The 13,851-nt window shown below is 40.6% G+C and overlaps 1 protein-coding gene across 1 annotated transcript in view; it reads left to right on the top strand.

Annotated features, from left to right (window-relative positions):
* The window catches only part of LOC145447990 (WD repeat-containing protein 90-like), a 33,315-nt gene that overhangs the window by 17,768 nt on the left and 1,696 nt on the right, over window positions 1-13,851 (top strand). Inside the window, exons 20-39 of the mRNA XM_080326300.1 lie at window positions 408-663; window positions 791-931; window positions 1,506-1,617; window positions 2,365-2,632; window positions 3,538-3,645; window positions 3,817-3,984; window positions 4,505-4,690; window positions 5,349-5,472; window positions 5,824-5,992; window positions 6,411-6,550; window positions 6,951-7,068; window positions 7,149-7,241; window positions 8,243-8,357; window positions 9,349-9,596; window positions 10,579-10,704; window positions 11,114-11,221; window positions 11,625-11,780; window positions 12,346-12,543; window positions 12,909-13,127; window positions 13,542-13,664. Coding sequence (XP_080182426.1) covers window positions 408-663; window positions 791-931; window positions 1,506-1,617; window positions 2,365-2,632; window positions 3,538-3,645; window positions 3,817-3,984; window positions 4,505-4,690; window positions 5,349-5,472; window positions 5,824-5,992; window positions 6,411-6,550; window positions 6,951-7,068; window positions 7,149-7,241; window positions 8,243-8,357; window positions 9,349-9,596; window positions 10,579-10,704; window positions 11,114-11,221; window positions 11,625-11,780; window positions 12,346-12,543; window positions 12,909-13,127; window positions 13,542-13,664 — 3,176 coding nt within the window. The remainder of the gene's footprint in view (window positions 1-407; window positions 664-790; window positions 932-1,505; window positions 1,618-2,364; window positions 2,633-3,537; window positions 3,646-3,816; window positions 3,985-4,504; window positions 4,691-5,348; window positions 5,473-5,823; window positions 5,993-6,410; window positions 6,551-6,950; window positions 7,069-7,148; window positions 7,242-8,242; window positions 8,358-9,348; window positions 9,597-10,578; window positions 10,705-11,113; window positions 11,222-11,624; window positions 11,781-12,345; window positions 12,544-12,908; window positions 13,128-13,541; window positions 13,665-13,851) is intronic.

Here is a 13,851-nt window from a genome sequence, read left to right as displayed (position 1 = left end):
GAGTCACTGAAAACTTGTGTGACTTGACTCGCGACTCGTATTGAAAATTTTCAAAACGACCTGACCTGACTCGAATCACCGAAACTTTACGTCACTAGACTCGCGACTCAAATTGAGAAAATTTGAAATGACTTTAAGAGTCACTGAAAATTTGCGTGACTTGACTCCAATTTAAAAATTTGAAACTTGAGTCACTGAAAATCTGCGTGTCGTGACTCGCAACTGGAATTACAAAATTTCAAAAATGACTCGACCTGACTCGAGTCACTGAAAATTTTTTTGACTTGACTTTGAAAATTTCGAAATGGCTCGACTTGATTTGAGTCAAAATTCACGGCGACTTAAAGGTAAAATGACTTGTCCTAAATCTGACACTTGGTGAGAAAAGTAATTCAATTCTGTTTCAGGTACTATCGCTTTGTACGACACATCCGACGTAGTCAAGACAGGATCGGCGGTGATACGTTCGTTACCGCGTGCCATGGCTCGCGGGGACCAATACGCACCCGGCAGTATCGCGGTGGCCCGGGACTCGCGCCGCGTGGCTTATGTCGGCCCCACCGAATACGCGGTGACCGTGGCGTCGGCTTCAACCCTGGACGAACTGCTGAGGATCGACGTTTCCACGGGGCTGCGAATGGAGCCTGATATTTTGAGGCAGAAGTACGCGGCTTAGGGTTGTGAGGTTGTCAACGTAGCTCATCAAGAGTGGTTGTGGCTCTACTAGACAACTCACACTGCGTCAGAGTTCCTGGGTAGTAGCGCCTGATCTAGTACTTTTACCTTGCAGACCAACTGTGGATTGCCCGTTGCGAGTTTGCTTTTCTGCGTCAAAACGAAATGAACTCCTCGTCGTCACTAACGGCAACAGGCTTTTGAAATTGGGGCTCAAGGACGGACGGCTGGTTTCTGTCACCGACAATATTCACCGGTACGTTTGTTGGTTTCTTTACTCGTTACTGTTTTTGCGCTTGGAAAGTGTTGGAAATTAACTTTTTTGGCTGATTGCGGAGATTCTCTGATGCATTGTTGGGTTGTCTGAAAACCGCTGCACTCCAAATTTGACTCGATTTCGACTGCTAGATGTGAAGGCACTGGGGGTTGAAAATTTTGAATTTATTATAAAATATTTATATTTATATGTTTAATTTTACTGTCAACCCCATGAAATTGTCGAGACGTCTACAAAAACGATGCAAAACAAATTTGACGCAATTCCAACCCGTAGAAGGGAAGTTATTCGAGTTTTTCATCCATAATCCTGAGATAACCCACCTTCAGGCTGGTTTTGCGAATCCAAAATTTTCAACTGCAATCGCTTAGCTTCCACCGATTGGGAGTGAAGCAAAAATTGTCACGCGTCGTTTTTTTATACAACGTTTTCATTTTCCATTATAAATTGGATCAATTTCGCGACTCCCTTGCAATCAATAGTCCTGCTCGGTGCTCCCAATTAAGCAGACTTGCATTACTGACTGGTCTGACCACGTCTTATGTTCACACAGCTCGAAGGTGTCGTCAATCTGCGTCAGCGACGACGGAAGACATTTCGCTACGGCCGGAGACAATGTCGTTAAAGTTTGGGATTACGATCTCGCCAAAGACGTCAATTTTCAAGTAAACTGCCGGGGTTGTCGCCGAGTGACGGGTCAATCTCCATGGTTGCGGTGACTCGAGTCACATGACTCGACACTCAGACGGCCAAGACCGACATTTCTTTATAATTTCAAAGAATAGTGAAGTAACCACACTATTGGGATTTCGTATATTGGTACTGGTACTTGAAAGTGCGACCAAAAACTGCTAAAATTGATGGAAATCAGTATATATAAGTCGAGTCGTTTTCAATTCAACGAGTCAAGTCCGAGTCATAGTGTGTTGACTGCTCAGTTTCCAATCAAAGTCTTGTTAAACCCACTTTTTATAACTCTGCTTTGTGATATTAAATGCTTTGCATTTATAATATACTAATTTTCCTCACTTTTAGCAGTGGTGCATTTTCAAGTACCAGTACCAATAGACGAAATCCCAATAGTGTGATTACTTTAATATTCCTCGAAATTACAACGAAATGTCGGTCTTGGCCGTCTGAGTCTCGAGTCAAGTCGAGTCATCAGAAAGTCGTTACTCGAGTCATTACAACCCTGTAATCTGCCGTTGCTACTAATATATTAAGAATAGATCTGCCGCGTTGCTTCGAAATCTCTGCTAGTTGCTGACGATTGCCCCTGACGAGTGTCAGCCGAAAATATTCGGGTTTATTTCAATAAGAATATACCATTCAATTGTATATCGAAGTTCTGTACCTCTAAGAAGCTCTACAAATAAATTTAAAACGATTAAAACCTCCTGTCTCGCCTTCAGGTATTCATCGGACACTGCGGCCGTATCGGACGAGTCTTATTCGCGTTTGACGGGTCAAAAGTGATCTCCTGTGGCGAGGACGGGGTATTTTTCTGGGAGTTCCGCGGACAGGAGGCGAAAAAATTCGACCCTCGCGAGGGCGACATCGCTGAACTGGACATCAGGGCTAACTGCGACGATATTCCTGGCGGGGCTGAGAATGAGATTTTGCCGGTCGGAAGATCGCAGCGCGCTGATATCCTGAGCGAGGCGAGAAGGACAAGTATAGGTCTGTGCAGACTTGATAGAAAATGTTGAGTTTTCGAGATTAGATTGGAATTACCATGAAAGCTAAATCCTTCTTTCCAAGTTAGATTAGTTATAGAATTATAGCTACACTTTTTTTTCAAATTAAACTACAATTCAAATAATAGCTACACACTTTTTCTCCAAATTATATTAGAATTAGGATTACAAGTACAGTTTTTTTTCCTGAATTAGTTAGAACTAGAATTTTAGCTGCACAACACACTTTTTCTGCAAATTAGACTAGAATTAGTATTATGACTACAGTGTGTTCCGAATTAGATTATCAGAAATGTAGACACAGTTTTTTTTTTTTTTAAATTACACTATAATTGGAATTATAGCTACACAGTTTTTACGAATTGGACTAGAATTAGATTTATACCTATGCATTTTTTTTTCAAAATTACACCATAATTGGAATTTTAGCTACTCAGTTGTTTGTTTCGAATTTCACTAGAATTAGGAATATAACTAGGCCACACAGTTTTTCCGAATTAGACTAGAATTAGAATTATAGCTACACAGTTGTTGTTGTTTTCCAAATTACACCGTAGTCGGAATTGTAACTGTACAGTTTTATCTGAGTGAGATTGGCCACTTGGTGCGCCAATGGGTGAATTTGCCATTAGAAATGTAATAACTATTATTATTAGGAAACGGATGAATCCGTATTATGATAAAAAATTCTTAAATGAATGGTTCAGCGGATATGAGCGTTAATTGTGATATATGGCACTTGGTATATATTTATTAATGTATTCGGGTAGGGTAGGGTCAGCATTAGGGGCTGCCAATAACCGAATTCAGTGTTTCAAATTCACTGGTAGCCTACGATACGGGCTTGTTATCATGAAAAGAAATGTATCATGTCTCTCCTCTTTCCAGATTCCGCAGACATGATCCCAACGAGAGACACGGGGCCCGATCCGCCGATGCGCGACGAACGTACGCCACAACCGCGTAAAAGTGCACCCCGTCCTACTAATACCGACGGTAAGGAATGCATCATATCTGGGGCTGGATATAATTCGAGTTGCTGGCTGATTTGGTTATGAATTGAGCATTGGTCTTAGAGTCCAGCCAATATTTTAGCACCAGTTGTGACTCAAAAGCAGTGACTTGATTCCGACACTGATTGACAGGGTCTATTTTGTTTTTTTCCAGGCGATGAAAAGATGTCCAGGAAAAGTCCTGTCGAGGGTAAAGCCGTGGAGAATTCCAGATGGGTGCCACCCGATACATTGCGTACAGCTGACCTGGACGCTACCGACGTGTCTGACTTTACGTTGGACACGAAAATGATGGACGGCTTGCAAAGCCGGTTTGAGAAAGGTGCCTTTTGGACCAAATTTGCACTCCTGTTCTCGTAATTAATATAAAATTTAATCCAAGATGCGTTGTTGTAATTTCTTTGGTTGAATATTATTTCATGTAGCACCAAGGGGGTCAGACTACCACTTTTCAAAATACGCAACTAGAAGTAGAAGTACTCGTGTTCCGAAACTCGCAACTAGAACTAAAATTATTCACTTTTCAAAATTGCAACTGGAACTAGAACTACTCACTTTTTAAAATACTCGACTAAACTGAAACTACTCACAACTAGAACTAGAACCACACACTTTTTAAACTGCAACTAAAACTAAAACTGGAACTAGAATTACTCACTCTTTAAAACGCGCAAGCGGAACTAGAATAACTCTTCAATGTCAGCTAATAGAATTAGAACTAGAACTGCTCACTTATCAAATTCAGCTACTAGAACAATAGATTTTCAAATTTCCCCAGTTTTTGTGCGTGTCCGAAACCCTGCCTGACCAAAGTCATTTCATTGCGAATTTGTACATTTCAGTGGAAATAACGCCGGTGAAGTCTCCGAAAAAGCGGCACGAATGCACGAAGTCAGCCGCGGCCGCCCAGGACGACCCCATCAAAGTGTTTTGGGGTTCGAACACGATCAAAGGCAGAGCCGCGTTGTCTCCTATTAAACCAGTCAAGGAGCCGTTACAGAAAATGCTGCCCCCACGAGAACCCACCGGTAAGGTCACACTTTCATTTTTTTTAATATCATAGTAGAGATGGTCAACATTATATATTATTATAGATCTACTCACTGTAAAAACTAAAATTTTAATTCCATTAATTATATTCTCGGGTAGAAAGAGTCTGTCCTTACTAAGTAGCTTGCCAAGAACGGAGAAAGAGCGTTCAACAGCAGCAGTTGTTGGCTGACAACTCGGAAGTTGTGCGTACACTGCTGGCGACAAACTGTGTAACTTCATTCTGGTAAAGGTGTCTACATCACAATTTTTCATAATGCGCTTCTTGATATAAGAACCATGCAATGCCCACGCAGTCTTGCTTCAGTTAAGATATTGCGTTACGTTGAGCATAACACCATGTCAACCTATTTTTTTCATTTGACCGTTTATGATTCACAATGACAATGGGCCGTCTACAACGGTATACCTATAAAGTAGGCTACAAGCTGTAAAATGTGAAATGATAAGTTCATCGACAGTGCAAACATCTACGATACAAACGAAATGCAGGCTGCAAAACAGTTTTGACTTTGACCTAACGCTACAATTTTGACAAAATTTTGACTTATTATAGCATGTGAAAAAAAATTTGCCCTACTAATAACTAATAACACAAAATACACCGTTCAAGTTCCGACATTTGTAAATTTTCAGGTTTCTCAGAGCAGCCGTCTGCTTTGAAGCATTTCCGTCGATCCGATAATCCGAGCTCGCAAGCCGCGAGACGATACGCCCCTAAAAAAGGGGAGGAGGGACTGAAATTGCAGGCCGTTATCGGGTGAGTACTATGTTTTCATCATCATCATGTTTATAATAAATTGAAAATTTTCAAACTCCCGTGTGTTCGAGTACAAGTCGAGTCAATACAAAAATTGACTCGATTCGAGTCATTTTACGCAATTGAAAAATGATTCGAGTCAAGTCGAGTCACCAAAACTCGAGTCATTACAACCCTGCATTGCATATATGAGACATCTCTCTAGGTAAATTTACTTTATCATCGAAAATACACACACGGAAAAGCTCTCGGCGATGAAATATTGTGATATCAGTGCCTTCGCATGGCACCCTAGGCAGTGCCTCTCTTGGACAAGAGAGACAATGTTCAAAATCTTCTGTCGTACTTGAGGTACAATGGCAACGGTCGCGGAAACATGGTGTGGAATCCAGATACCGGTATATTTGCCTACTCTAGCGGATGCACGGTTGTCCTGGAAGATTTGGGCACCGGGGCACAACGTCACCTGACTGGACACAGCGAGGAGATTTCGACCATGGCCATGCAGCACGATTGCCAGGTAAATTTTTCAAATTTTACTGCCAACCCCATAAAATTGTTTAGCCGTCAGCAAAAACGATATAAAACACATTTTATGCGATTCCAACGCCTAGAACACTATTGTCCATTGCAACACCGAGTCAAAAGTCACTGTTCAATTTCGAGTTGAAGCCACGTTAAACCCGATTTTTTTACGACTATTAGGGCTGTTCAAATATAATCTTTTTCTTCAGATTTTACTACCTAGTTGATAAAATTATTAGGTTCGTAAAAACAACGCCGCACACCAACTTTAGTTCAATTCCAACCACTAGAAGGGAAGTTATTGCAGTAGAAAGTTTTGAATTCATCATTAAAAAACAAAAAAATAAAGTTTAAAAATTATTCTGTCGACCTCATAAAATTGTTAGCCTGTTAGTAGAGGTTTCCGTATTCAGGTGCTGGGTTGCGCCACGTGCGAAAACGGTTTGGCGCAAAGCGAGATCGGCTTGTGGGACGTGAAAACCGGGGAGTGCCGGGCCCTGCTGAAACATCACGAATACAACGTCGTCTCCATGGAGTATTCGAGAGACGATAGGTATCAAGTTCTAGTTGTTTTGAGCTTATGCATTTCTAGATTCGTGATAGATCTTCGCAACTGGAGTTGCTGACATCGTAACTAAACGCGTGTTCAACTGCTCATGTAATATCCAATATTCCAATTTTCAACTGACCAAATTTAGATTCGGAAAATTGTAATCTACTCAACCTTGAGATAAAACCCATTTTTGCGGAGGCAAATCCTTTTGGTCATGGTTTGGTGATTCGATAGTTCAATTATGTGCCATGCATCCGCAAAGGAAATAACGCCAGTTTTACGTCACATATAGATAATTCCATGTTTTTTTTGCCATACTTGTACTGTACCCTGTACGACATAGCTGTGGGCAGATATGTCATTTCCACTAACGTTCACTAACGTGAACCCTTTTCAATAGGTTTTTGGTGTCTGTGGGAGATTATCGTGAGAATTTAGTTGTTTTGTGGAGCGGATATGATGGGGAAACAAAGCCAGTTGTTTTGGCGTCTTCGAGATGTAAGAATCCAATTCATCAGGTACGTTTTTGTGAGTTTTTACCCAATTTTTGTTTTGCGATTTTGCGACGTAGCTTATGCTGTGGATTTGTGTTGCGCAGGTTGTTTGGGACCCGAATGCTCCGAATGAGTTTGTCACTGTCGGTGACAATGCCAGCATTGTGTTTTGGTTGGTTGAAGAATACAGTACTGAGGTGTGTTGAGAATAAACTGTTTATTACGTGTGTTCAATGTTATTTGCTGTTTAGAAACTCAACTTGTTATTGTTGATGATTTTGACCGCGGCTATCGTGTTATTATTATTGTTATTGGTCTTGTTTTATTGACATCTATATTCAGGGTTGTCGTCAACAGGGATCAAAAACTAAAGGCATCCAAAAACTGTGTGTTAGGGATGTTCCAAAATGTGTGTTTTTAGTAACCAACCTAACAGTTTTAGCTAACAACCGCTAAAGTCTGGAATAAAATGTTTTTTTCAACAACCCGGTATACGGACTGAACGTGAAATGTCATCACTTTAGTCCAGCCCGAATCGCGGTATCGTTGCTAAAAATGAGACAAATTAAAGCAAAAATCAGGACAAATCTTATAAATGAGGACAATATAGTTTTATAACACATCGCCCCTTCAAAATAAGGACAAATCTTAGAAATATGAACGGTATGGCGACCCTGTCTATTCAACTTCATTTTATTTTGTAAATACAATAACGCGTTGTCGGAAGGGCCTGTCCGCACTTTCAGTTGTGTGCCTTGGAGTCGATTTTCATCAAAATACAGCAGCCGAGGCTGTGTCAACAAAAGGAATTCGTGTACCATTAAAAGAATTACACATTGAACGCTCTCTTACTCGGAATTTCATGCTGGTGACGTCATATTTTGTGATATGATTGTTGATACACAATGGCCCTTCCAATTCTCTACTAGTTGCTGACGATCACCCCTAATATTCGGGTTCATTTCAATATGAATATACTATTCAATTGTATATTCAAGTTCTGTACCTCCAAGAAGCTTTTCGTATGTTCTACAATTATGGATTTATGATATTTGAACAATCAATGAATGTGATTCCCTTCGACACGGACACCATATCACCTTAACAAGCCAACGCCAATAAAGCCACTCTATTGTACTGTAAATGTGCAGTTTCTGGTCACGAAATCTCTCTATTAAACGAAACTCTGGCACGGCAGGCACAGTTGCAATTTCATGAAGGCAAAATACCGGAAAGTCTGAAAGAAGCCTGCGGAGATAGGGAGCTGCATTTTACCTGTGCCGCGTACGGAAAGGACAGTGTGTTGTACGCCGGTACGTCCTATTTTCTCTCTATTTGTTCCCGAGTTGGGTGATGGCTTGTCACAGTAAGCGTTTTTTTATCATTCATAAATATATTCAAGATCGTTTTTTCCCAAATGGGAGCATCGAAACCTTAAAAAGTGCAAAATGATTTTCGACGAAGTGTGTCGTCCAATTTAAATCATTCATTCTAGTTCCATCCATTTACTGTTATAATAGGGCTAGGAAAAGACTTGGACAACTAGGTAATGGTAGATAGTTCTAGTTGTTGTCAAAATGAGACTAACTAGAACAAATTGCCTAATCTAATGTCTGATTTTCCTGAAAATCCTAAAGTAGAACTGTATAGTGCGTAACGAGCCGAGCTTGCTGTTCAGATATTTTTCATTCTAGTGTTCATGAATTTTTCATTCTCTTGTTCGTGAAAACTCTGAACTGAACTGAACACTGAACTGAAGTCTGAACTGAACTCTGATTCGAACACTGAACTGAACTATGAACTGAACACTGAACTGAACTAAACACTGAACTGAACTAAACACTGAACTGAACTCTGAGCTCTCAACTGAACTGAACAGTAAACTGTACTGAACACTGAACTGAACTCTGAGCTCTCAACTGAACTGAGCTCTCAACTGAACTGAACTGGACTCTGAACTGAACTCTGAACTGAACTGGACTGGACTCTGAACTGAACTCTGAACTGAGCTCTGAACTATGAACTGAACTGAACTCTGAGCTCTTAACTGAACTGAACTCTGAACTGGACACTGAACTGAATTCTGAGCTCTTAACTGAACTGAACTGAACTCTGAACTGGACTCTGAACTGAACTCTGAACTGAACTATGATTTGATACTTCTTTCTAGTTCTGAATTTAACTCAGTTTCCAAGTGTTCGCAAATTCAGTAATTCTAATTTTAAAAAGCCTGACATTTTATAGTCGTTCAATTCTGGCTGTGAGTCTCAATGTTTGGTTTGAAATTTCGGCCTCTTTTATCAGGGACCAGCTGCGGGGCGGTAACTGCCTGGGACACGCAGTCCAACGAGTGCTTTCTGCACTGGAAGGCAGACGTGGCGGAGATCTGCTGTCTGTTTTCGAAGGGGGCCCGCCTGGTGTCCGGTGGGGCATCGAAAAATCTCCGTTTATGGACGTTGACCGCGGTCCAGGAGGCGCAAATGAGCAGAAAAGAAGGGAAAACTACTTTGAGAGGATTGGTTATGGAGAACGAAATAGCTTTACATTCCGAGGTAGGTTACTGTTAGTCGTAGTCGTAGAACTTTTTGGTTATGTCCCGAAAAGCCACCGAGTCAGTGTGCTGGGCGCAGGGTCGGGAGTGAGTCACCATTCATTACCTTCAGGTCACGAGTCATTTTGAGTTGAGTCCAAGCAATTTCAAAAATGCATCAACTAAAGATGTAAATTGCGTGGATTTGCTAAGTTGGATATTTAATGACTGGAAAATTGACTCGAAAATTTGTCTCCAAATCGAGTCAATTTGGAGTCATTGTTAACTTCAATTTGAGTCAAGTCATTTAAAAATCCAGTAAATAGAGAATTAGCAGTATCAGCTCAGCTTTGCAAAATAAAATCTTTCATGACTTGAAGATTGACTTGAAAATTTGTTTCCGTGTCAAGTCATCCCGAGTCATCTTAATCGTTGACTCGAGTCTGGTGATTTCAAATTGTGCCAAGTCAAGCCACGAGTCGATCATGCAAATTTTCAAATTGGGTCGAGACATTTTCAATGTTACTCAAGTCGAGTCGAGTCGTTCTAATTTCTAGTCAATTTCAAGTCATCAAACTTTTGTGTCTTTCGGTTTTGATGCGCGAGTGCGCAAGTAGGGCTGTTCAAAAAGAACTCTTTTTTTTCTGGACTTCAGCCGTTCAACGATAAAATTATCAGGTTACCCTAAAAAACGCCGCACACCAAATTTGGTTCAATTCTAACAAGTATAAGACTCAGCAGATCCAATTGAAATTTCAAATTTTTTGAGTCAACCCCATGAAATTGCCAAGCTGTCTTCAAAGACGATGCATAACAAATTTGACTCAATTACAAATAGTAGAAGCGGAGTTATTTGAGTTTTTCGTTGATAATTATCTGAATTTATCGACCAATCAAGGATAATCCAAAAAAAGTGTCGGTGTTTCCCATGGTCGCGATCGGGCCGGACACCTCGTAAATTGTCGCGAATTTTCGATAATTCAATGTGTTTTTTTTTATTACAGATAACATCTGCCGTATTTGACGAGGCGTTAGACCTTGGTATTGTCAGCAGTACAAACGGCACGCTGTGGTACGTCGATTGGAACAGTCTGAACACAGTCAGATTGGTAACAGGACACAAAGGAAACGTGAGACGCCGTTTTTGTTTTGTGATTTTTCTGCGGTCACTCTAATGATGACGTAGCGAAATTCAGGATGAGTTGTACCATGACTTTCTTAAATTCTGTATTCTGGAAAAATAGTTTGATCAAGAACAGTTAGGCGCAGATAATTTTACAATAGCACACTGTTTCTTACGTTGCAGACGTGGTCAGTATGTTGTTCGTAAATAACTTTTTTTCTTCGGATTTTGAAAATTTAGAATTTATTGAAAATATGTGAAGGTTTTTTTTTTCAAATTTTACTGTCAACCACGTGAAATTGTCGAGTTCAACTCAACCATTTCATAGGGTTGTCTGTAGAATTTTAAATTTTTATATTTAAAATTTTTTAAACTCCTATGCGTAATCATCAGTAAATCCACTCAATTTCTTTTAGATCAACGGAATCACTTTTGACGAGGGCGAATATTTCGCTACTTGCAGCGAAGAGGGTTCGGTTCGATTGTGGGGAGTAAAGTCTCTGGAAATGACCGTGCAATTTCAAGTGAGTGTCAAAAAATTTGTTTTTCGGCGATCGGTAACTTTTTTCGCTTACGTATTGAGATGGCTTCATGTTTTTTTCACATTTCATTATCAGTTTTTGCCGTCAGCCTCAACTTCACTTCTATTATGCAATATACGATTGAATAATATGTTTTTATGGAATTATACTAGAACATTTACAGCTGACTGATATTGATACATGCAATGTTCTTTCCGATTCTCTACTAGCTGCTGACGATTACCCCTGACGAGTGTCAGCCGAAAACATTCAGGTTTATTTCAATATCAATATACTATTCAGTTGCATATTGAAGTTCTGTACCTCCGAGAATCTCCCGTTTTTTAGTAACACAGACAATCTACCAACGTCACAGTGTTTCATTTATTTTGTGGATATTTTTCAGGTCGTCGACCAAAGCTGCGAATGCGTCGTTTTCAGTCATCCGCCAATCCTAGATAGCTTTGAAGGGGGGTTGACCCCAGACGGCCTGCCGCCCGCCAAAAAGATGTTAGCCGCGGGTTACGGGGATGGGGCTTTGCGCGTGTTTGATGTCGATAAGGTCAGTAGTTTCTCATACTTGTTTCCTCTATATACCAGATCGCTCGTAACAAAATGTTATACGACGTGTAATTCTAGTAGACTAGTTATAGAGAGAAATGCCGGTAATCTAATTCTTATCTAATTTGTGAAATGTTTCTATGCTCTAATTTTAATTCTAATCCAATTTGGAAAGAACTGTGTCGCTGCTATTCTGATTCTAATCTTATTCGAGAGAGCTGAACGTTTTCTAGTTGCCGAAGCCTGTAGATACTCGAGTACGTTTTGGTCACTGGTACTACTTCATCAGTTGGTTATGTTTTTATACTAAATGCGTCTTTTAAGGAAAAATTACGGTAGGCCTACAATCAGGCGCGTATCCAGAGCGCTAAAAGGGGATAAATTAGCAAATATTTTAGACTATATTTGACATCAATTTTATGACTTTGAAAAGGGGGGGGGGTCCGACCCCCTAAACCCCCTGGCTACGCCACTGCCTAGAATGCTTGCTTTTTTCGATTTTTTGCGACTTGTATTTGGTATTTAATTACGACGTACCTTCCATCGCTAATATCGCCCTTTTTCAGCTGATTCTCATGCTGAAACTGCAACCGCATTCGACCAAAGTCACCGCGGTCGCGTTTTCTTCCGACAACTGCGTGCTGCTGTCGGGCGGCACTAACGGACGTATCATCGTGTCGTCTCTTGCGACTGGCGTCACGTTGCGCACTCTCGATGATCATCTCGGCGCTCCGATTTCTGCCATTACAGTTTCTGCCAGACAGGTATGACCACTGACCAGTAGGGCTGTTCAAAAATAACATTTTTTTAAGAAATTTCATTGGCTGCTTGATAAAATTGTTAGGTTGCCTAAAAACGATGCACGCCAATTTTGGCTCAATTCCAACCTACAGATTAGAAGCATTGCTATATAAGAAAAAAGTTTTGGATTTATTTAATAAAAGTGGATATAAATTTTTTTTTCAAATTTTACTGGCTATTGCATGAAATTGTTAGGTTTCATAGAGGAAATATGTTAAATCACAAAGCTTTGGGTATCAATATATTTACATAAAGAAATAATAATAAATCTAAATAAAAGGGTTCAAGCTTTATCGCGGTCACATCACGATTTCCATCCTTCCTACAGGACCACCCCGCTGCAATGTCGGCGCATCTGGCGAACAGGCAGCCACGCAGGGGCCAAGTATCTCCGCCGTTGTCGGTCTGGATAGCCACGGCGGGCAACAGGCGCGTCAGCGTCTGGGTCAGCTGCTGGAACTCTGACCAGTGCGACATGGTGGACTGGCTCACGTTCCCGGCGCCTTGCTTCGGCCCGGACGGGACGCAGTTTAGCAGAAAAGACAAGGTAACGAATGTAGGCTGTGACTGTACGTACAGTGTACATTAGGGTTCTTCAAAAATGACTTTTTTTCTTGGCTACTTGATAAAATTGTTAGGTTACCCAATTTAAACCTATACACAAAATTTGGTTCAATTCCAGCCAGTAAGAAAAAAAGTAATTTTTGAAGAGCCCTAATGTGCAGTAGGGCTGTTCCAAACGCAACTGCTCTTTTCAAATGTTACTGACTACTTGATAAAGTTGTTAGGTTACCTTAAAAAAACGCTGCACACCAATTTTGGCTTAATTTCAACCTATAAAAGCCTTGTTATAAGAGAAAAAAAGATTTAATAGATAAGATATAAAAAATTATCAAATTTGAATGGCAAACCCGTGGAATTGAACAGCCTTCGTGATCATATCATTTTGGTGTGTTTTCAGGCGTCCGCGACGATTCTACCGCCAAGTTTCTGCGTCTTCCATCCGTCCGACCCTGACCTTTTGGTGTATACCGGGTACGGCATGGAAAAGCTGGTTCAACTGTACAGTCTGGCGAAACGCAAGGTAAGTCGTATTGATACTGATTTTTCGTACCCTGGATATGGATTGAATAGAATAATTTGACGAGCTTGGCGGTACAGAACCACAAGATACAATTGAGTAGTATATTCATTAGGGGTGTTCAAAAATTACTTTTTCTCTCAAATTCTACTGGCTACTTGATAAAATTGTTAGGTTACCTAATTGAGGC

Source organism: Botryllus schlosseri, chromosome 10 (assembly GCF_051294905.1).
Source record: "Botryllus schlosseri isolate E-star chromosome 10, Bs_hap1, whole genome shotgun sequence".
Lineage (NCBI taxonomy): Eukaryota > Metazoa > Chordata > Ascidiacea > Stolidobranchia > Styelidae > Botryllus > Botryllus schlosseri.
Note: the sequence above shows the minus strand (reverse complement) of the source record. Positions and strands in the feature narration are given on the sequence as shown.